General features: G+C 37.2%; 1 protein-coding gene across 3 annotated transcripts in view; it reads left to right on the forward strand.

Annotated features, from left to right (window-relative positions):
• Window positions 1-23,536, forward strand: part of COL24A1 (collagen type XXIV alpha 1 chain) — a 404,401-nt gene that overhangs the window by 70,935 nt on the left and 309,930 nt on the right. For all 3 annotated transcript variants that reach the window (XM_003805298.6, XM_034934180.3, XM_055116591.2), the window contains one exon: window positions 22,763-22,807. In XM_003805298.6, coding sequence (XP_003805346.4) covers window positions 22,763-22,807 — 45 coding nt within the window. The remainder of the gene's footprint in view (window positions 1-22,762; window positions 22,808-23,536) is intronic.

The raw sequence follows: 23,536 nt of genomic DNA on the forward strand, positions 1-23,536 counted from the left end.
GGTCAGCCAACTTGGAGCTGGGTTTGGGGCTATGGGTCTGTTACTCTGGCCAGAAGCATGTTAATTCGATATTTGTTAGACAGTGGTATTTAAGTATATCTGTGTACCTCTAGCATGTTGCAAGAGGAAGTAAAATACTGGTTTTCATGAAAGCCAAGGAAACAAGTATAGTTTTGGATGACAGATAACAGTGACTTCATTTTTCTTTTTCTCTGGAAAGTACCTGTAAATATTAAAATTTTTCTAATATAAACCAAACTCAAGTAATCCTTAAAGCTAAAATGTCTGCAAGAAAGTTATGTGAAATACACTAACAACTCATAAAAACTGTTGAGGTAAATAAAGAGAAGATTAATGTTAAAAAAAAAAGTCTTGAAAACTGAAAGTGAAATTGAGATAGAGAAGGCAAGCAAATTAGCAGCAGTATTCTCTTCAGTCTTTAATAGATTTTTTGGTTTGCTTCTTTCTTTTTCCCCTTTTATCCATCCATTCCCATTTTTTGAAACCAGTATTAACATTTTTAACAAGCAATATGTTTTCCCTAGATTGACTGGTTATTTTGCCTTAACTTAGCTACCTTCATGTAACTCTTATTTTACTAGGAACTGAAGTATATTTTTAGTTCTTACTGAGTGTCTGAATTTTTGCCAAAAAACAGGTAAGTTTGATCCAGAGTGCATGCTTGGTTGAATGGAAGACAAGAGTCCTAATTCTGCGTTTGGAATCAAGATGGATTTTTAAATTATTTGATATAGCCAATCAGTTGCTATATTAGAATGGGAAGCCTTTTATTTATAATTATAAGAACATTAGCAATCTAATTGAAACGGTTTTTCTAAGTTCAAGAAGATAAGCCATATTGAAGTAGTTAAGCACCTCTTACCACAACTCAGAGCAGTTGTGAAATATGATGCACACATTTTAAAACAAATTTTTATAAATAATATATGGCAATATTTTCCTGAATATTGAAAAATCCTCTCAGTTTAGTGAGAATTATAAATCAGTGTGAATTTTTATTTTGAGAGAATTTGTTCAATTATTTTTTTAAAGGAATCTTTTCATTGCATAGGAGGTACACAGTAAGTATCTGTATAAAGTTGGACAGGAATAAAGAACCAAAAGCATCAAGTGGAATGCACTGTGACTTATCAGTCACCCCAAAAGTATGCAGCTCTTCATAAACTTTTTAAAGCAAGGATAGTACTAAGGAGCTATATTAATACTGAATATGGATAAGCACAATGACAAAAAAATCAGAGTTGGCATAAAAATCAGTGCCTGAAGAAAGATAATGGAGAATTCTACTGTTCTATAGCCAGCTCTATAGATCATCTCTCACTGGCTTATTATTCCTATAAAAATCTGCAGAGGTGTGTTTTACTTTGAGTTGCTTCCCAATTCAAGTGCAGTACTGAGTCTAATACAAATGCTGCTGCTTGGGGGTTGTGCTGCCACCACTGTTACCATCTCTGCAATCTGCCATTCCCACTAATGGTAGGGGAAGCTGAGAACAAGGTATCACAGTGCTGAACTCCCCAACAGGCAAGCCAGTGGTTGCCAAAGTGGCGTAGTTTTGGGGACTTTGAAAACTTCCCTGTGTCCAAAGATATTTCCCTCAGTCTGGCTCATATGATTGAAATTCCAACATTAATGACAAATTCGTTTGGCTAAAAATATTTCAGTTTCCAGAAGTCTTTTAAAATATTTCTGTGTTCTTAGAATAAGCTGTTATCTGTGATTTAGCATCATTTCAAGAATTCATCTATCATACTGTTTTTCTGTGTGAGAGCTAGTTGAGAGATACTAGGGATCGATGGGACCAAGGAAAAAGCCAAGTACTACTTAAAGAGATTAGCAAGTCAATATTGTGAGAAATTTGGGACTAACATTGGCATGAGTCTGTTGTATGCCTGAGGGAAGTATGTTCTAAGTGAGAAGGTGGGCAGAATAGAGAGGTTTGTGTCGTATTCATCCTATAATTTAAGTCTCCCAAAGTTCTCCAGCTATCTGGGATTATTCTTTTATTTAATGTTTTTTAGAAAAATAATTAAAATCTCTATTCTTAGAACATTAGGAAGTTTATGAACTTACCCCAAGAAGTGCTTACATTATTTTGGTTGTTGATTTTCATCTTGTTCTCAATTCTTGCTTAGGGATTCTTTTTTTGATAACTATACCATCCTATTTTATCACTATTTCTCAATTTTGCCATAGTTTTCTCTGGTTATTTTGGTCAAACCATGGTTATAGGCCTTTGTTGTATTCCTCAGTGCATTGGTGACATGAGTCCTGTAATATTTGACAAACTTTACGAGAGAGTTGTAGTTACCTAATTTGTAGAATAAGGATATTACACTGCAGAGAAAGAAAATTTAATGTTGGCTTTTAGACAACAATGCAGTAACAGTGGCTAAGGGAAAATATATGGATTTAGGAAATATGGTATAAGTTGCTTAAGTATAATGTAAGGACTACATTTCATTCACTGTGGTATTGCAGTTCAGTGTCTGGCATGTAACAAGCACATATTATGAGTAAATGAATGAAAATGTTGCTCTTAAATTCAGTTTACTGTGCCCCTTCACCTTGGCTTGCTTCTCAAAGCACCACCTCCTCTCTGCTGTCTTATTTTCACTGATCCTCTGGCTCCAACCACCCATCATTTTATTTCAGGTTAGCTAAGTAGAACTAGTTAACCTGTTACTCATCACTCAGTGATGTTGCCTTTTACATGATTATGCGCGATTGTTAGTCCACCTTTGCCTCAGCTTCCCAAGACTAGACAGAGGCAAAAGATCCAGGAAAGTTGCCTCAAACAAAAGAGCAGTTTTCTTCCTCAGATAAATTCTGTAACTAACCCTAAAATTCTGCAGTTGTTTTAGTCACATCTTTTTGTCCTGAAATTTGTTCAGCAAACCACTATTATGTAAATGATATACATATATGATACAGAGTTGATATATATATATCAACTATATATATGATATATATAGTTCCTGCCTTCAAGTAGGTTATTTATTTATTTATTTATTTATTTATTTATTTATTTTTTGAGACGGAGCCTGGCTCTGTCGCCGAGGCTGGAGTGCAGTGGTGCAGTCTCGGCTCACTGCAAGCTCCGCCTTCCGAGTTCACGCCATTCTCCTGCCTCAGCCTCCCGAGGAGCTGGGACTACAGGCGCCCGCCACCACCCCTGGCTAATTTTTTTGTATTTTTAATAGAGACGGGGTTTCACCGTGTTAGCCAGAATGGTCTCGATTTCCTGACCTCATGATTCGCCCGCCTCGGCCTCCCAAAGTGCTGGGATTACAGGCGTGAGCCACCGTGCCCGGCCAGTTTACTGTCTTTAAAATTCAGACTGAGCATCCTAAATCTAAAAATTTGAAATCCGAAGTGCTCCAAAATCCGAATTATTTTGAACGTCCACATGATGCTCAAAGGAAAGGCTCATTGGGAGCATTTAAGATTTCAGATTTTCAGATTTGGGAGGCTCAAGTGGTATAATGCAAATGTTCCAAAATCTGAAAAATTTCAAAATCCAAAACACTCTGGTCCCAAGCATTTCAGGCAAGGGATATGTAACCTATACAAAAGTAAATCATTAAAGTATTATAATAAATTAATTATTATATATTATATAAATATGTAAATTGTATTTATGTATTATGTAAATATATAAATTATTACAGTATATATAAATATATGTTATATATTTATATAAATATATACAAATTATTATATTTATATATTACATAAATAAATTATGCTATGGCAAGTGTGATTATGAAGATATGAAAGGATTATTATAGTACATAGTGGAGGTTCACATAAACTTCCTGGAGGTGAGAGGTGGATGGATACAGGAATCAGGGAAAGAGGTGACATCTAAGATGATTCTTGAGGATGAACAGAAGTTATCCTAATGATACTGCACCTAGTGGACAACTATGCTATCTACACATAGATAATGCATAAGCAAAGGCTGAGAGGTAAGAAGCACTTCTTTGTTCATGAATCGTGAAGTGTGAGGGAGGAGGTGTCAAGAGATAAAGCTTGAGGAGTATTGAAGGACTAAATTATAAAGGGATTTATAGGCCATGTTAAAGCATGTAGAGTATATTATTATGTAGTAGAGAGGTACTACAGGATTGTAAGAAAGGGAGTGCCAGAGGCAAATCCTTTAGTCTCCAGAATTTCTTTAGCATTTTTATGAGTTCGAGAGAGATATGCTTCTACCTTTCTGAAACCTAAAAGTTTGTGAAAGGAGGCTTATGATAGAGAGTGGGGGTGATTATACAGAAGCTGCCTTGTGCTATGTAGAATAGTTTCTCATATGTTGGAAAAGTCTTTATCTCCATGAATATAAGTTCTTCCCATTTAATGGGAGAAGAGGAAACTTTTAAAAGGAGCAAACCATTGATATATAAAGTTAATAACATAAGGGCATTGAGAATAATTCTCAACATTATATAAATATGCAGGCAGTCCTTACTTTGTCTGGTTCCAATATACATATATTTTGGTTACCACAATTTAATTACATAGCGTCAGTTCCTGAACAACACAATTCATATTTCATTTGCCACAGTATATTAAGTATGATTAACTACATAAAGTACAGACTTTGCTACTGGCCCTTTAGTCCACAAATCACTACATAAGTAATGGAGTGCATCGTGACCAATTACCAAACAAGTCATTTCATTCAGTCTGTTGGTGATTCTTCAATCATGTACAGACAGTAAAGTTGCGTTGCTTCCTTGTTTTGCAGTGATAAACCCATGTGATATTTTACACAGATGAATAATCAAGAGAAGTATTAGCTAACAAAGATGAAAGAACAGCAAATAAAGGAGTAGTGATAACATAGGAATTTTAAAACAAATAGCTGGACATGAGACACTGCTGACATTTAAGATTCTACATATGCAGCCAGGGAAATTTATTGCAAGTGAACTTTTAGACATAAATGAGTAAAGTAGTAGTGATGAATAGGACAACGATGTTCCAGAGGAAGTGACACTTGCAAAAAAAAAAAACTTCACATTAGAAGAATTCTTGGAAATATTTCATGACATTGAAAGTGCAAAGGATAAAATGTTGGGAATTGATCCATACTTAGAAGCGAGTATGACAATTTGCCAAGGCATAGGAAATATGCTTGCTTAGTGTGATAATTTAGACAACAACAAGAAGGCAAACACTTTCAAACTAATTTTGATAATTTTTTTCAAATAAATGATGCTTTAATTTCCAATGTTTTCAATTATACTGTGCTAAATTAATACTAGTATAATTTTTTTATTTCCCCGTGCAACTATAACCAACAGTAAGAGAGTTTTTAACATTTTAACAAAAATATTTAAAGGTCATGGAACAATTGTAAATTTTCCCATTGGTTATTAAGATTGCGTTGTACAATTTCAGCTTGCACAGTTATTTTTATGGTCCTATACTATAGTGCAAAGTGAGGAGGATCTGTGTATAAATGATACTACTGTTTTCCTTATGATTAAACATTTTATTTATATATTCAAATCTTAATTACTGGGAGTAGTTTGAAACTGATTTGTTTTGTAACCACTAATATTTCTGATTTTGATTCAATGGTGTCTTTTTATTTGTCCTGTGTGGTCACCTATTGATAACATATTTTTAGGGCTCAAATTTTTGTTAACATATTTATTAAAATTGAAGTCTATATAAAATTAGATTATAGGCTTCATTTATTATTGGAGTTCTTGCTGAGGCAATTTATTTATTTATTATTTTAATTTTGTAGGTACATAGTAAGTGTATATATTCATGGGGTGCATGACATATTTTGGTACAGGCTGCAATGCATACTAATCACATCACGGAAAATTGGATATCCATCCTTGCAAACATTTATCCTGTGTGTTACAAACAATCCAATGATACTCTTTATTTATTTTAAATTATACAATTAAATTATTATTTACTATAGTTTCCCTGTTGTGCTAGCAAATACTAGGTCTTATTCATTCTTTGTAACTATTCTTTTGTACTCATTAACTATGCTCCCTTCCCTACCTCCGCCTGATCTCCTATTCCCCTCCCAGCCTCAAATAACCGTCCTTCCATTGCCTGTCTCCATGAATTCAATTTTGTGATATTTAGATCCCACAGATAAGTGAGAACATGTGATGTTTGTCTTTCTGTGCCTGGCTTATTTCACTTAACCTAATGGCCTCCAGTTCCATCCATGCTGTTGCAAATGACAGAATCTCATTATTTTTTGTATGGCTGAATAGTACTCCATTGTGTATATGTACCACATTTTCTTTATGCATTCATCTGTTGATGGACACTTAGGTCACTTCCAAATCTTGGCTATTGTGAACAGTGTTGCAACAAACATGGGAGTGCAGATACCTCTTTGATACACTGATTTCTTTTCTTCTGGATATATACCCAGTAGTGGGATTGCTAAATCCAGTGGTAGTTTTATTTTTACTTTTTTGAGGAACCTCCAAACTGTTTTCCATAATGGTTGTATTAATTTACCTTCCCATGTATAGTGTATGAGGGTTCTCCTTTTTCCACATCCTCGCCAGCATTCTTTTGGATATAAGCCGTTTTAACTGGGGTAAGATTGTAGTTTGGATTTGCATTTCTTTGATGATCAATAATGTTGAGCACTTTTTTATATGCCTGTTTACCATTTCCTTGTCTCATTTTGAAAAATATCTGTTCAAATCTTTTGCCCGTTTTTAATTGGATTACTTGATTTTTTTTCCTATAGAGTTGTTTGAGCACCTTGTACATTCTAGTTATTCATCTCTCATGAGATAGGTAGTTTGCAAATATTTTCTCCTATTTTCTGGGTTGTTTCTTCACTTTGTTGATTGTTTCCTTTGCTGTGTAGAAACTTTTTAACTTGATGCAATCCCATTTGTTCATTTTTGCTTTGGCTGGCTGTGCTTGTGAGGTATTACTGAAGAAATCTTTGCCCAGACCAATGTCCTGGAGAGGTTCCCCAATATTTTCTTGTAGTAGTTTCATAGTTTGAGGTTTTAGATTTAAGTCTTTAATCTATTTTGAATTGATTTTTGTACAAGGCAAGAGATAGGGATCAAGTTTCATTATTCTACATATGGATATCCAGTTTCCCCAGCACAATTTATTGAAGAGTGTCTTTTCCTCAATGTCTGTTCTTGGCAACTTTGTCGAAAATGAGTTCACTGTAGGTGTGTGGATTTATTTCTGGGTTCTCTATTCTGTTACTTTTGTCTGTGTGTCTGTTTTTATGCTGGTACCATGCTGTTTTGGTTACTGTAGCTTTGCAGTATAATTTGAAATCAGGTAATGTGATTCCTCCAGTTTTGTTCTCTTTGCTCAGGATAGCTTTGGCTATTCTGGGTCTTCTGTGGTTCCACATAAATTTTAGGATTGCTTTTTTCTATTTCTGTGAAGAATATTACTGGTATTTTGATACAGATTGTATTGAATCTGTAGATTACTTTGGGCAGTATGGACATCTTAAAAATATTGATTCTTCCAATTCATGAACATGGAATACCTTTCCATTTTTTGGTGTCCTCTTCAATTTCTTTCATCAGTGTTTTATAGTTTTTATTATAGAGATCTTTTACTTATTTGGTTAATTCCTAGTTTATTTTATGTGTGGCTATTGTAAATGGGATTGCTTTTTAAATTTCTTTTTCCAATTGTTCATTATTGGCATATTGAAATGCTACTGATTTTTGTATGTTGATTTTGTATACTACAACTTAACTGAATTTGTTTACCAGTTCTAATAGGTTTTGTTTTGTTGGTGGAATCTTTAGGTTTTACCAGCTATAACTTCATGTCATCTGCAAACAAGGATAATTTAGCTTCTTCCTTTCCAATTTGGATGCCCTTTATTTTTTTTCTGTTGTCTGATTGCTCTAGTTAAGATTTTCAGTACTATGTTGAATAACAGTGGAGAAAGTGGGCATCCTTGTCGTGTTCCAGATCTAATAGGAAAAGCTTTCAGTATTTTCCCATTCAGAATGATACTAGCTGTGGGTCTATCATATATGGCTTTTATTATGAAAAGGTATATTCCTTTTATATCCAGTTTTTGAGGGTATTTTTTTTTATCAAGAAGGGGTGTTGAACTTTATCAAATGCCTTTTCAGCATTAATTGAAATGATAATATGGTTTTTGACCTTCATTCTGTTGATATGATATATCACAGTGATTGATTTGTGTGTGTTGAATCATCCTTGCATCCCTGAGATAAATCCCACTTGGTCATAATGAGTCATCTTTTTAATGTATTGTTGAATTCAGTTTGTGAGTATTTTGTTGAGGATTTTTGTATCAATATTTATCAGAGATATTGGCCTGCAGTTTTCTTTTTTTAATTTTTTTAAAATTATACTTTAAGTTCTGGGATACATGTGCAGAATGTGCAGGTTTGTTACATAGGTATACACGTGCCATAGTGGTTTGCGCCCATCAACCTGTCATCTGCATTAGGTATTTCTCCTAATGCTAGCCCTCCCCTAGCCCCCCAACCCCCACAGGCCCTGGTGTGTGATGTTCCCCTCCCTGTGTCCATGTGTTCTCATTGTTCAGCTCCCACTTTTGAGTGAGAACATGCAGTGTTTTGTTTTCTGTTCCTGTGTTAGTTTGCTAAGAATGATGGTTTCCAGCTTCATCCATGTCCCTGCAAAGAACATGGACTCATCTTTTTTTATGGCTGCATACTATTCCATGGTGTATATGTGCCACATTTTCTTTATCCATTCTATCATTGATGGGCATTTGGGTTGGTTCCAAGTCTTTGCTATTGTGAATAGTGCTGCAATAAACATATGCGTGCATGTGTCTTTATAGTAGACTGATTTATAATCTTTTGGATATACACCCAGTAATGAGATTGCTGGGTCAAATGATATTTCTGGTTCTAGATCCTTGAGGAATTGCCACACTATCTTTCACAGTAGTTGAACTAATTTATACTCCAACCAACAGTGTAAAAGCTTTCCTGTTTCTCCACATCCTCTCCAGCATCTGTTGTTTCCTGGCTTTTTAATGATCACCATTCTAACTGGCATGAGATGGTATCTCATTGTGGTTTTGATTTGCATTTCTCTAATGACCATATGAGCTTTTTTTCATATGTGTGTTGGCTGCATAAATGTCTTCCTTTGAGAAGTCTCTGTTCATAGCCTTTGCCCACAAATTTGATGGGGTTATCTGTTTTCTTCTTGTGAATTTGTTTAAGTTTCTTGTAGATTCTGGATATTAGCCCTTTGTCAGATGGATAGATTGCAAAAATTTTCTCCTGTCCTGTAGGTTGCCTGTTCACTCTGATGATAGTTTCTTTTGCTGTGCAGAGCTCTTTAGTTTAATTAGATCCCATTTGTCAATTTTGGCTTTTGTTGGCATTGCTTTTGGTGTTTTAGTCATGAAGTCTTTGCCCATGCCTATGTCCTGAATGGTATTGCCTAGGCTTTCTTCTAGGACTTTTATGGTTTCAGGTCTAACATTTAAGTCTGTAATCCATCTTGAGTTAATTTTTGTATAAGGTGTAAGGAAGGGGTCTGGTTTCAGATTTCTGCATATGGCTAGCCAGTTTTCCCAACACCATTTATTAAATAGGGAATCTTTTCCCCATTGCTTGTTTTTGTCAGGTTTGTCAAAGATCAGCTGGTTGTAGATGTATGGTGTTATTTCTGAGGCCTCTGTTCTGTTCCACTTATATATATATATATACATACATATATGTATATATATATGTGTGTGTGTGTATATATATATGTGTATACACACATATATATATATATATATACACACACACATATATATATCTGTTTTGGTACCAGTACCATGCTGTTTTGGTTACTGTAGCCTTATAGTATAGTTTGAAGTCAGGTAGCGTGATGCCTCCAGCTTTGTTCTTTTGGCTTAGGATTGTCTAGGCCATAGGGCTCTTTTTTGTTTCCATATGAAATTTAAAGTAGTTTTTTCTAATTCTGTGAAGAAAGTCAATGATAGCTTGAATGGGGATAGCATTGAATCTATAAATTACTTGGGGCAGTATGGCCATTTTCATGATATTGATTCTTCCAATCCATGAGCATGGAATGTTTTTCCATTTGTTTGTGTTGTCTCTTATTTCCTTGAGCAGTGGTTTGTAGTTCTCCTTGAAGAGGTCTTTCACATCCCTTGTAAGTTGTATTCCTAGGTATTTTATTCTCTTTGTAGCAGTTGTGAATGGGAGTTAACTCATGATTTGGCTGTTTGTCTATTATTGGTGTATAGGAAAGTTTGTGATTTTTGCACAGTGATTTTGTATCCTGAGACTTTGCTGAAGCTGCTTATCAGCTTAAGGAGATTTGGGGCTGAGATGATGGGGTTTTCTAAATATACAATCATGTCATCTGCAAACAGAGACAATTTGACTTCCTCTCTTCCTATTTGATTATGCTTTATTTCTTTCTCTTGCCTGATTTCCCTGGTCAGAACTTCTAATACTATGTTGAATAGAAGTGGTGAGAGAGGGCATCCTTGTTTTGTGCCGGTTTTCAAAGGAAATACTTCCAGCTTTTACTCATTCAGTATGATATTGGCTGTGGGTTTGTCATAAATAGCTCTTATTATTTTGAGATACATTCCATCAATATCTAGTTGACTGAGAGTTTTTAGCATGAAGGGCTGTTGAATTTTATTGAAGGCTTTTTCTGTCTCTATTGAGATAATCATGTGGTTTTTGTCATTGGTTCTGTTTATGTCATGGATTACATTGATTGATTTGTGTATGTTGAACCAGTCTTGCATCCTAGGGATGAAGCTGACTTAATCATGGTGGATAAGCTTTTTGATGTGCTGCTGGATTCAGTTTGCAAGTATTTTTTTGAGTATTTTTGCATCAATATTCATCAAGGATATTGGCCTGAAATTTTCTTTTATTCTTGTGTCTCTGCCAGGTTTTGGTATCAGGATGATGCTGGCCTCATAAAATGAGTTAAGGAGGAGTCCCTCTTTTTCTATTGTTTGGAATAGTTTCAGAAGGAATGGTACCAGCTCCTCTTTGTACCTCTGGTAGAATTCGGCTGTGAATTCATCTGGTCCTGGGCTTTTTTTAGTTGGTAGGCTATTAATAACTGCCTCAATTTCAGAACTCGTTATTGATCTATTCAGGGATTTGACTTCTTCCTAGTTTAGTCTTGGGAGGGTGTATGTGTCCAGGAATTTATCAATTTCTTCTAGATTTTCTAGTTTATTTGTGTAGAGGTGTTTATAGTATTCTCTGATGGTAGTTTGTATTTCTGTGGGATCGGTGATGATATCCCATTTACCATTTTTTATTGTGTCTATTTGATTCTTCTCTCTTTTCTTCTTTATTAGTCTGGCTAGTGGTCTATCTATTTTGTTGATCTTTTTTTAGAAACCAGCTCCTAGATTCATTGATTTTTTGAAGAGTTTTTCGTGTCTCTATCTCCTTCAGTTCTTCTCTGATCTTAGTTATTTCTTGTCTTCTGCTAGCTTTTGAATTTGTTTGCTCTTGCATCTCTAGTTCTTTTAATTGTGAGGTTAGGGTGTTGATTTTAGATCTTTCCCTATAGCATTTAGTGCTATAAATTTCCCTCTAAACACTGCTTAACTGTGCCCCAGAGATTCTGGTACATTGTGTCTTTGTTCTCATTGGTTTCAAAGAACTTATTTATTTCTGCCTTAATTTTGTTATTTACCCAGTAGTCTTTCAGGAGCAGGTTGTTCAGTTTCCATGTAGTCTGAGAGACTGTTATGATTTCTGTTCTTTTGCATTTGCTGAGGAGTGTTTTACTTCCAATTATGTGGTCAATTTTGGAATAAGTGTGATGTGGTGCTGAGAAGAATGTAGATTCTGTTGATTTGGGGTGCAGCGTTCTGTAGATGTCTATTAGGTCTGCTTGGTCCAGAGCTGAGTTCAAGTCCTAAATATCCTTATTAATTTTCTGTCTCGTTGATCTGTCTAATATTGACAGTGGGGTGTTAAAGTCTCCCACTATTACAGTGTGGGAGTCTAAGTCTCTTTGTAGATCTCTAAGAACTTGCTTTATGAATCCGGGTGCTCCTGTATTGGGTGCATGTATATTTAGAAGTGTTAGCTCTTTTTTTGCATTGATCCCTTTACCATTATGCAATGCCCTTCTTTGTCTTTTTTGATCTTTGTTGGTTTAGTCTGTTTTACCAGAGACTAGGATTGCAACCCTTCCTTTTTTTGATTTCATTTGCTAGGTAAATATTCCTCTATCCCTTTATTTTGAGCCTATGTGTGTCTTTGCACATGAGATTTGTCTCCTGAATACAGCACACCGATGGGTCTTGACTCTTTATCCAATTTGCCAGTCTGTGTCTTTTAATTGGGGCATTTAGCCCATTTACATTTAAGGTTAATATTGTTATGTGTGAATTTGATCCTGTCATTATGATGCTAGCTGGTTATTTTGCCCATTAATTGATGCAGTTTCTTTATGGTGTTGATGGTCTTTACAATTTGGTATGTTTTTTCAGTGGCTGGTACTGATTTTTCCTTTCCATATTTAATGTTTCCTCCTTGTAAGGCAGGCCTGTTGGTGACAAAATCTCTCACCATTTGCTTGTCTATAAAGGATTTTATGTATCCTTCATTTATGAAGCTTAGTTTGATTGGATATGAAATTCTGGGTTGAAAATTATTTTCTTTAAGCATGCTGAATATTAGCCCCCACTCTCTTCTGTCTTGTAGGGTTTCCACAGAGAGATCTACTGTTAGTCTGATGGGGTTCCCTTTGTGAGTAACCTGACCTTTCTCTCTGGCTGTCCTTAGCATTTTTTCCTTTATTTCAACCTTGGTGAATCTGACAATTATGTGCCTTGGGGTTGCTCTTCTCAAGGAGTATCATTGTGGTGTTCTCAGTATTTCCTAAATTTGAATGTTGGCCTGTCTTGCTAGGTTGGGGAAGTTCTGCATAATGTCCTGAAAAGTGTTTTCCAACTTGGTTGCATCTTCCCTGTCACTTTTAGGTACACCAATCAAACGTAGGTTTGGTCTTTTCACATAGTCCCATATTTCTTGGAGGCTTTGTTCATTTCCTTTTCATTCTTTTTTCTCTAATCTTGTCTTCACGCTTTATTTCATTAAACTGATCTTCAATCTCTGATATCCTCTTTTGCTTGATTGGTTTGATTCTTGATACTGTCTATGCTTCACCAAGTTCTTGTGCTGTGTTTTTCAGCTCCATCAGGTCATTTATGTTCTTCTCTAAACTGGTTAATCCAGTTAGCAATTCCTCTAACCTTTTTTCAAGGTTCTTAGCTTCCTTGCATTAGGTTAGAATATGCTCCTTTAGCTTGGAGGAGTTTGTTATTACCCACCTTCTGAAGCCTACCTCTGTCAATTTGTCAAACTCATTCTCCATCCAGTTTTGTTCACTTGCTGGCGAGGAGTTGTGATCCTTTGGAGAAGAGGTGTTCTGGTTTTCGGAATTTTCTGCCCTTTTGCACTGGTTTTTCCTGATCTTTGTGGATTTATCTACCTTTGGTCTTTGATGTTGGTGACCTTCAGATGGAGTTTTTGTGTGGACATCCTTTTTGTTGGTTTTGATGCTATTTCTTTCTGTTTGTTAGTTTTCCTTCTAACAGTCAGATCCCTCTGCTGCGGGTTTGCTGGAGGTCCACTCCAGACCCTGTTTGCCTGGGTATCACCAGTGAAGGCTGCAGAACAGCAAAGATTGCTGCCTGCTCCTTCCTCTGGAAGCTTTGTCCCAGAGGGGCACCCACTAGATGCCAGCTGGAGCTATCCTGTATGAGGTGTCTGTCGACCCCTGCTGGGAGGTGTCTCTCAATCACGAGGCATGGGGGTCAGGGACCCACTTGAGGAGGCAGTCTATCCCTTAGTAGAGCTCGAGTGCTGTGCTGGGAGATCCGTTGCTCTCTTCTGAGCCAGGAGGCAGGAATGTTTAAGTCTGCTGAAGCTGCACCCACAGCCACCCCTTCCCCCAGGTGCTCTGACCCAGGGAGTTTTATCTATAAGTCCCTGACTGGGGCTGCTGCCTTTCTTTCAGAGATGCCTTGCCCAGAGAGGAGGAATCTAGAGAGGCAGTCTGGCGATAGCAGCTTTCACCCAGTTTGAACTTCCTAGCAGCTTTGTTTACACTGTGAGGGGAAAACCACCTACTCAAGCCTCAGTAATGGTGGACACCCCTCTCCCCACCAAGCTCAAGCATCCCAGGTCGATATCAGACTGCTGTGCTGGCAGCAAGAATTTCAAGCCAGTGGATTTTAGCTTCATGGGCTCTGTGGGGGTGGAATCCACTGAACTAGACCACTTGGCTCCCTGGCTTCAGCCTCCTTTCCAGGGGAGTGAACAGTTCTGTCTCACTGGCGTTCCAGGTGCCACTGGGGTATGAAAAAAATTCCTGCAGCTAGCTCGTTGTCTCCCCAAATGGCTGCCCAGTTTTGTGCTTGAAACCCAGGGCCTTGGTGGTGTAGGCGTCCGAGGGAATCTCCTGGTCTGCAGGTTTCACAGACCGTGGGAAAAGCATAGTATCTTGTCTGGATAGCTCTCTCCCACAAGGCATAGTCCCTCATGGCTTCCCTTGGCTAGGGGAGGGAGTTCCCTGACCCTTTGCTCTTCCTGGGTGAGGCAACACCCCACCCTGCTTCTGCTTGCCCTCCATGGGCTGCACCCACTGACTAACCAGTCCCAGTCCTGCTGAAAGTGGAGGTATTGAAGTCTCCAGCAATTATTGTAGTAGGGTCTATCTCTCTCTTTAGCTCCAGTAATGTTTTCTTTATTTATCTGGGTGCTTTAGTGCATATATATTTACAATCATTGTATCCTCTCACTGAATTGACCCCTTTGTTATAATATAATGACCTTTGTCTCATCTTACAGTTTTTGTTTGGAAATCTGTTTTGTCTGATATAAGTATAGCTATTCTTGCTCTTTTTTGGTTTCCATTGGCATGGAATATCTTTTTTTATCCCTTTATTTTCAGTCTATGTGTATATAGGTGAAGTGTGTTTCTTATCGGCAAAGATCATTGGAACTTGTTTTTGCATTCATTCAGCCACTCTATGTCTTTTGATTGGAGAGGTTAGTCCATTTACATTCAATGTTATTATTGATAAATAGAGACTTATTCCTGCCATTTTGTTATTTGTTTTCTGGTTGTTTTGTGGTCTTCTCTTCCTTCTTTCCTCCATTCCAGTTTTTCATTTAGTGAAGGTGATTTTTATCTAGTAGTATGCTTTGATTTCTTGCTTTTTATTTGTTATGTATCTGTTGTATGTTTTTTTGGTTTGAGGTTACCATGAGGCTTGCAAATACTATCTTATATCCCATTATTTTAAACTGATGACAGCTTAATGCTGATTGCATAAACCAAAAAACATGTAAAAAGAAAACTGATAAAAACTCTATGCCTTAACTTCATTTCCCCATTTTTAAACTTTTTGTTGTTTTTCTTTGTCTTTTTATACTGTCTATGTCTTGTAAAGTTGTGGTTATTATTTTTTATTGGTTTTTCATTTAATCTTTCCACTTAATTCAAGAGAAGTTTACACACCACCATTACAGTGCTATATTAGCCTGTGTTTTTCTGTGTACCTACTATTTCCAGTGAGTTTTGTACCTTCAGTTGGTTTCTTCTTGCTCAGTAACATTCTTTTTATTTTTCTGATTGAATGACTCCCTTTAGCATTTTTTGTAGGACAGGTCTGGTGTTGATGGAATCCATTAACTTTTGTTTGTCTAGGAAAGTCTATTTCTCCTTCATGCTTAAAGCCTATTTTTGCTGGATATACCATTCTAGGGTAAAAGTTTTTTTCCTTCAGCACTTTAAATATGTCATGCCACTCTCTGCTGGCCTGTATGGTTTCCACTGTGAAGTCTGCTGCCAGATGTATTTCCGCTCCATGGTATGTTATTTGTTTCTTTTCTTTCACTGCTTTTAGGATCATGTTTTAATCTTTGACATTTGAGAGTTTGATTATTAATTACCTTGAGGTAGTCTTTTTAGGTTAAATCTGCTTGGTGATCTATAACCTTCTTTTACCTGAATCTTGATATCTTTGCTAGGTTTGGGGAGTTCTCTGATATTATCCCTTTCAATAAACTTTCTACCCCTATCTCTTTCTCTACTTCCTCTTTAAGGCCAATAACTCTCAGATTTTCCCTTTTGAGGCTGTTTTCCATCTTGTAGGTGTGCTTCATTGTTTTTTATTCTTTTTTCTTTTGTCTCTTCTGACTGTGTTTTGTCAAATAGCCTGTCTTCAAGCTCACTAATTCTTTCATCTGCTTGATCAATTCTGCTTTTAAAGGACTCTGATACATTCTTCAGCATTCAGTTGTATTTTTCAGCTGTGGAATTTCTGCTTGAGTCTTTTTAATTATTTCTATCTCTTTGTTAAATTTTTCTGACAGCATTCTGAATTCCTTCTTTGTGTTATCTTGAATTTCTTTGGGTTGCCTCAAAACAGCTATTTTGAATTCTCTGTTTGAAAGGTCATATTTCTCTGTTTCTCAAGAATTGACCCCGTGCCTTATTTAGTTCATTTGGTGAGATCATGTTTTTGTGGTGGTGTTGTTACTTGTAGATGTTCATTGGTGTTTGGGCATTGAAGAGTTAGGTATTTGTTGTAGTCTTCATAGTCTGGGCTTGTTTGTGCCTGTCCTTCTTGGGAAGGCTTTCCAAGTGTTTGAAGGGACTTGGGCCCCAAGCCCAATATCGCTGTGGTTTTTGTAGAGGTACTGCCTTGGTGGTCTTACATAAAATCTGAAAGAATTCTCTGGATTACCAAGCAGAGATTCTTGTTCTTTTCCCTTAATTTCTTCTAAACAAATGGAGTCTCTCCTCTCTCTCTCTCTCTCTCTCTCTTTGCTGGGCCAGCTGGAACTGTGGGTGTGGTGATACAGGCACCCTGTGGCCGTCACCACTGGAACTGTGCTGGGCCAGACATGAGCTACTGGGCCTCACCCAAAGCCCTTCCCTTCATAGTGATGAGTTTTCCCCAGGCCCAGGGTGTGTCCAAGGATGCTGTGTGGGAGCCAGTGATTGAAGTCAAAGACATTAGCAACTTACCTGCTGTTCTACTCTACTATGGCTAAACTCCCATTCAAACCATAATACAGAGTCCTTCCTACTCTTCCCAGCAATTTCCCCAGGCAGATGAGTCCTTCCCTGTGGCCACCACCACTAGTCCATGGGGGTTTCTGCTAGGCTTTCACCAATGTTTACTTAAAGGCCAAGGGCTCTCTTCCATCAGCTTGTGTTGAATGCTGCCAGGACTGTGACTCATCCTTCAGCACAGTAGGGACGGTCCAGAAATGCTGTGTAAGATCCTAGTCCTGGTCACAAGGACCCCAAGAGCCTGCTAATTGCCCTACCCTACTGTGGCCAAGCTGGTACATAGGGTGCAAGACAAAATCCCGTCTCTTTTTCCCTTTGCTTTTCTCAAACAAAAGGAGTCTTTCACTGTGACCTCCACAGCTGGAATGTACTGGACCACCCCTGAAGGCCAGCATGTTTCAGAGCCCAAGGCCCACAGCACACTCACTGGGTATCATTGGTGGTTATTCCGGGCCCAAGGGCTCTTTGGTCAACAGGTGATGAATCCTGCCAGTACTAGACCCTTCCCTTCAAAGCAGCAAGTTCCCTTTTGACCCAGAGTGCGTCTAGAAATGTTATCCCAGAGCTAGGGCCTCAAATGGGGGCCTCACGTCTCTGCTTGGTGCTCTATTACACTGTGGTTGAGCTGGTATCCAAGATGCAAAACAAAGTCCTCTTTACTCTTCACTCTTCTCTCCTTATGTAGAAGGGAAGAGTCACTTTCCTTGTTATGAGCTGCACTGCCTGGGCTTGGGGAAGGAATGGTGCTCACACTCCATTAGCCATGCCAGCTGTTGTCTCCTTAGTTCACATTCCACCCTTAGTTCACTGGCTGTAAGCCCAGCCTAGCACTAGGAATAGCCTAGGATTTGCAGTTGTCGTGTCCTAGACAGCCTTTGAAGTTTACCTAGGACCCCAGAGTACTTCAGCCCATGGTGGTAAGGCTTGCCAAGAAACTCAAGTTCCTTGAGGATGTGCGATTCCCTTCTGGCTAGGGCTGGTCCAAATCCTCCCGCTGTGCCAGGGAAGCACTGAGTTCAATGTAAAGTTTCCCAGTCACTGGGCTTTCCCTTCCTAGAGTGCACAGATTCTCTCTCCACACTGCAGGGCTGCTGCCAGGGGAGATGGGGGAGGGGTGGCATTCACTATTCAAGATTGTATCTCTTGTCCTCCTTAGTGCCTCTTTCCACAATATGAAGTTAAAACCAGGTACTGTGATTGCTCTTGCTCACCTGATTTTTGCTTGTGACTGTGGTTTTCTGTGTGTGGATAGTTGTTAAAATTTGATGTTCCAGTGATGGAGAGGGGATGAATAGCATAAGCTTCTATTTTGCCATCTTGCTCTGCCCTCCTTTGTAAGCTGATTTTATATTACAACAAAAATTAAAGACAATTCTGTAATTCATTGTAATGTGTTTTAAATCTGAATTGAAACAATTTGTAAATTTTCCTATTGTCATTCCATAAGGAATGTATTCAGTTTTCAGAATGCTAATCAGAGAAAAATAATATGCTAGTTATGGAAACTTTTTTGTTATTCTTCCTGTATGAGTATAGAAAATAATGACTCAAATACTAATTTTTAAAATAAAATCCCTAGATTGGAGCTATGCCAAAGCTTGCATGTAGGCAGTTTTCCAAGGAATGTATCTATCCCCTTTGCTTTTAAAAACTTTACAGACTAGTTTTTAAGTAGAAAATAAATGAGGCATATGGGAATAAATGAAAGTCTTTATATAATAGTGGAGATAACTTCAGTATATTACAAATATATACTTTAAAATAACAAAAAGGAAGTCTTTATCACCTTTCATTTCAACATTCGGATAATAGAGTTACCATATTAAATACATAGAATCTATTTTCTACCTAAGTGATTCTTAAATTCATCCAAGTCTTTTCATTCACTCATCCATTCATTCATTCATCCATCCATGTCTGTCCACCAGTTAATTAATAAGCAACAACTATGTACCAGGCACTGGGGACACCACAGTGAGTACAGTAACTTAAATTAAGCTTAAGCTTTTTCAAGGGCTTAGGTATCATTTTTACTCTACTACCCTAGGCTAACTTATAATTATCTTTGACCTAGACTGTCATACTAGCCTCCTACCCAACCCACTCTCTTCCATTTTGCCCACTCCAGAGTCCCATCTTTGTTTTAGAGCATTAAAGAAGTGCCCCGTGGGAGCCTGATATGTCCACTGACCTTACGTGAATTCTTCCTTCCTATGTCTCCAAGCCTGAAGTAACTCTTTTTTGAGATGGAGTCTTGCTCTGTCACCCAGGCTAGAGTGCAGTGGCGCAATCTCGGCTCACTGCAACCTCTGCCTCCTGGGTTCAAGCAATTCTCCTGTCTCAGCCTCCCAAGTAGCTGGGATTACAGGAAAACGCCACCACACCTGGCTAATTTTTTTGTATTTTTAATAGAGACGGGTTTCATCATGTTGGCCAGGCTGGTCTGGAACTACTGACCTCAGATGATCCACCTGCCTCTGCCTCCCAAAGTGCTGGGATTACAGGCGTGAGCCATTGCGCCTGGCCTTCCTGAAGTAACTCTTATATCTGCTTTTTTTTAATTCAGTGACAGCTACATTGAAAAAAGTAGTTACTTTCTGATAGACTCCAGTATTCACAGGATTTAAGCAATAAAAAATTAGCAATAATTTAATTGAATGCTGTCATTTTACAAATTAAGACATTGAGGTTCACAATATGGCTAGTTTGTGGTAAAACTGGATCTAGAACAGATCAAGATGGCTTGATCTGTTCATTGTTATTATCAGTAAAGCAAACAAACAAAAATTGCTTTACTTAGGCTCTTCGGATTGCGTAGAAAGGGGACTTAGGATATTTTGGCAGGGCGCAGTGGCTCACGCCTGTAATCCCAGCACTTTGGGAGGCCGAGGCGGGCAGATCACGAGGTCAGGAGATCGAGACCGTCCTGGCTAACACAGTGAAACCCCGTCTCTACTAAAAATACAGAAAAAAAAAAATAGCCGGGCGTGGTGGCGGGTGCCTGTAGTCCCAGCTACTCTGGAGGCTGAGGCAGGAGAATGGCGCGAACCCGGGAGGCGGAGCTTGCAGTGAGCCGAGATCGTGCCACTGCACTCCAGCCTGAGGGATAGAGCGAGACTCTGCCTCAAAAAAAAAAAAAAAAAAAAAAAAAAAAAAAGGAGACTTAGGATATTTCAAGGAAAAGAGTGAATTATTTCAATCTTGTCTGCAGCAATAAGGAAACAAGGATCCCATGGAATCTAAAACTAGGTACTCTAATATGACTTGGTCTGACATACACACTGATTCAAAGCAGCTTATCTTAGCAGCATTAGTTTGTGAATCTTTTATTGTACTTTTCTACCAGTACTTATCTACTTTCTCTGCATCTGCTTTTTTGTGTTATCTTGTCCTCTGACAACTGTCTTAACATAATTTCAATTTTAATTTTTGTGTATACTTTGGCTTTCCTGTAGCATCTCAGCGACCCTACTCTTCCTCTTAGTCTTTCTTTGTGAATCTTTCCAGCTCCCTCCTACCCCCACTGTTAAGTACTTGCATTTTTCTATTGTTGTTGTTTTAATCAACTTCATTTTTTTAAAAAAGAGATTTTTATTGGCCCAGCTTGTCTCTCTCTCTCTCTTATTTTTTTTTTTTTTTTTTTTTTTTAGAGGGTGCTATATTGCCCAGACTGGACTTTAGCTCCTGGGCTCAAGCAACCCTCCCACCTCAGCATCTTGAGTAGCTGGACTACAGGAATGCCATTTGCCTGGCCCAGCTTGTTTTTATTTAAATAAAACTCTTTATTCCAAGTCATTTTATAGGCTACTGGCCTGACTTATATTGTCCTCCCTTAGATTAACTGTCAAGTCCTGGGGCTGAGGTGGGGAAGGAGTAAGTTCATAAAAAACAGATCATGACTGCATGGTGCTGCCACCTTGTCAGGGTCTCTGAATGAAGAAGAATCCCTTTAAAGAGAAGTGTGCATAAAAAAGATACCGTGATTAACATATATACACATAGTTCACTATTATGGAGTGATTTGGGGAAAATAAGCTAAAATAAAATTGTGCCACGATTGCATTTTGTTTCATTATAGGCTAGGGAGGAAACTAACTCTGATCTGAAAACAGGTGTTGGCCAAAGAAAATCAAGCATGTAGCTAGACTCAAGGGTTCACAGAATTTAAAATAAGTAAATAAAATAAACACACACTTTAAAAAAAATAGGAAAAGGAAATAGGCTCATGGCAGAGTCTCTGTAACCTATGAGCCTCCTACCCTGGCTCTTTATTTGTCATCCTCCAGGAAACTTCCAGCTCACACCCTCCTAGAGCTGCTGCCTCATCCCAGGGAGCCACCACCACTGTCTTAGCGCTGAGGATGTTTCTTATCTCCTGTTGTGAAAAGTGAAAAAACTTAGCTTTGTGGATATTTTTACTTGTGGAATTTTGTGTAAACATTTGGGCAACTGAGCACAATATGTAATATATTATGTAATTAGGCTAATCTTGAACTCCCTTTAAAAATGTAAAAACAGTTAAACTGTTTTAAGTTTAACATCGCAAAAGCTGTTGAAATCATTCCTTTAGTTTTCAAATAGGCACCTCTTCTAAATGACGTTTTTCAACCAAAGCGTCATTCCCTTCTCTAATCCATTAATCCAAATTCATCTCTTCTGATAAACCCTCAGTGATTAATACTGAGTAATTCTTTCACTCCATTAGGCTATATTCTGAAACCCAGGAAATTTGTCTTTAGTTTGCAGTATATTAATTGGAAAATTTTGATATTCATAAACTATGATTTATTTCAGGCTTTTGAATTATATTTTAAGTCCTTAAAAAAAGGAATTTCTTTTGTTCTTTATATGCACCAAAATCCTTTGGTAAACAGTAGATCAAATCACTGATTTTTATGTAGAACTGTACAAATAAGCTCCAAAATTTTTCTTTATTTCATTCTTGCCGTCCTTTCTTTTAGTTTCCTTCATTTTGCTCCTATATCTTTCTTGAGGAAGAAGGATATTGTCTGTTTTATAGCTTTGGGTGTTAATTTATAGAGATTAAGATTTTCTTTTGCTTCTATTATTTGGAAAATATTCTTTGTTACTAATTCCCTAGACAACTTTATAGAACCCCTTTTGATGAACCTGTAAGCAGCCTCATGATTTTTTGAGTTACCTCATTCATGGGGTGTTATGACAATGATTTGGGTTAGAGGAACTGCCTGGATATGATCCAGTTTTTCAATAATTACAAATAGATTATGTCTGAGGCCATTTGTCTTAGCATTATTCAACTAAAACTAACTTTTTAAAAGCTTCAGCAAACTTAACATATCCATTGCTAGATATGAGCCTTTTATAAAAGATACTGTGCTTTAGTCTCTATTCAGTACTATGCTACCATTTTAGTTGATAATAACAAGTCATTAAAATAACATGCAAGATTAAATTATTAATAAGAATTAATTTGTTATTTAATAAAAAAGTAATTCTTATTAAATAGATTAAATTTAATAAGAAATAAATTAGTAACAATTAAATTTGTATTGATGAGGAAACCAAAAGTTGGGATATAAGGCAACTTGCAACCTATGTTTCGTTATTTGGCTTATATGAGTTTACTTTTCATAGCATGTCTCCACTTATTCTTTTACAGGGTCTCAAAGGACATCCTGGACTCCCAGGACTTCCAGGTGAACAAGTAGGTACTTCCTTTATAAGACTTGTATCATGTGTGAAAAAGACACATGTTAGAGAACTCCTTTGAGAGATTATTTTCCCCCATTTTTTCAATTTTTCTTCTCAGTGATTTTTTACTCTGTTTAGTGCAGGACAACCTTTTAATTGATTAGCTGTAGATCTTTTTATTTAAAAAACTATAACATAATATTTCACTGTTAATCATTTTTTACTTTTGCCCCATATGTTTCAGACTAGTAGCTCTTAAACTTCTGTAGTTCACAGACCCCTTTGAGAGTCTCATAAATACTATGAATCCTTTCCCAGAAAATATACATATCCATACACATACACACACACACACACACACACACACACACACACACACAGAGAGAGACTTAAATTTTTTTGTACAATGTCAGGAACTTACCAGTTCACTAAAGCCTAATCCATAGCTGTTTGTTCCCTGACCTTTTCCTGAGGAAATGCAAATAAATTTCAATAACAGTCCAAATTAGAATGGTACATATATCATTGTCCATAATACACATACACAATATTTAAAAGTCAAAATAGTTTTGGAACTATTTAGTTTTTGATCATGTTATTGCTTTTCTCTCATCAGAAAATAATATATCATTATGTCCCAGAAAAAAATAAAGTCATATGTTTTATGGTGTATACTATATTGAAAATATAGTGTGAATATAACAGTGAAAAGGGTAAGATATTAGAAACTGACTAAGGTAAT

This window comes from Pan paniscus, chromosome 1 (genome assembly GCF_029289425.2).
Source record: "Pan paniscus chromosome 1, NHGRI_mPanPan1-v2.0_pri, whole genome shotgun sequence".
NCBI classification, from domain to species: domain Eukaryota; kingdom Metazoa; phylum Chordata; class Mammalia; order Primates; family Hominidae; genus Pan; species Pan paniscus.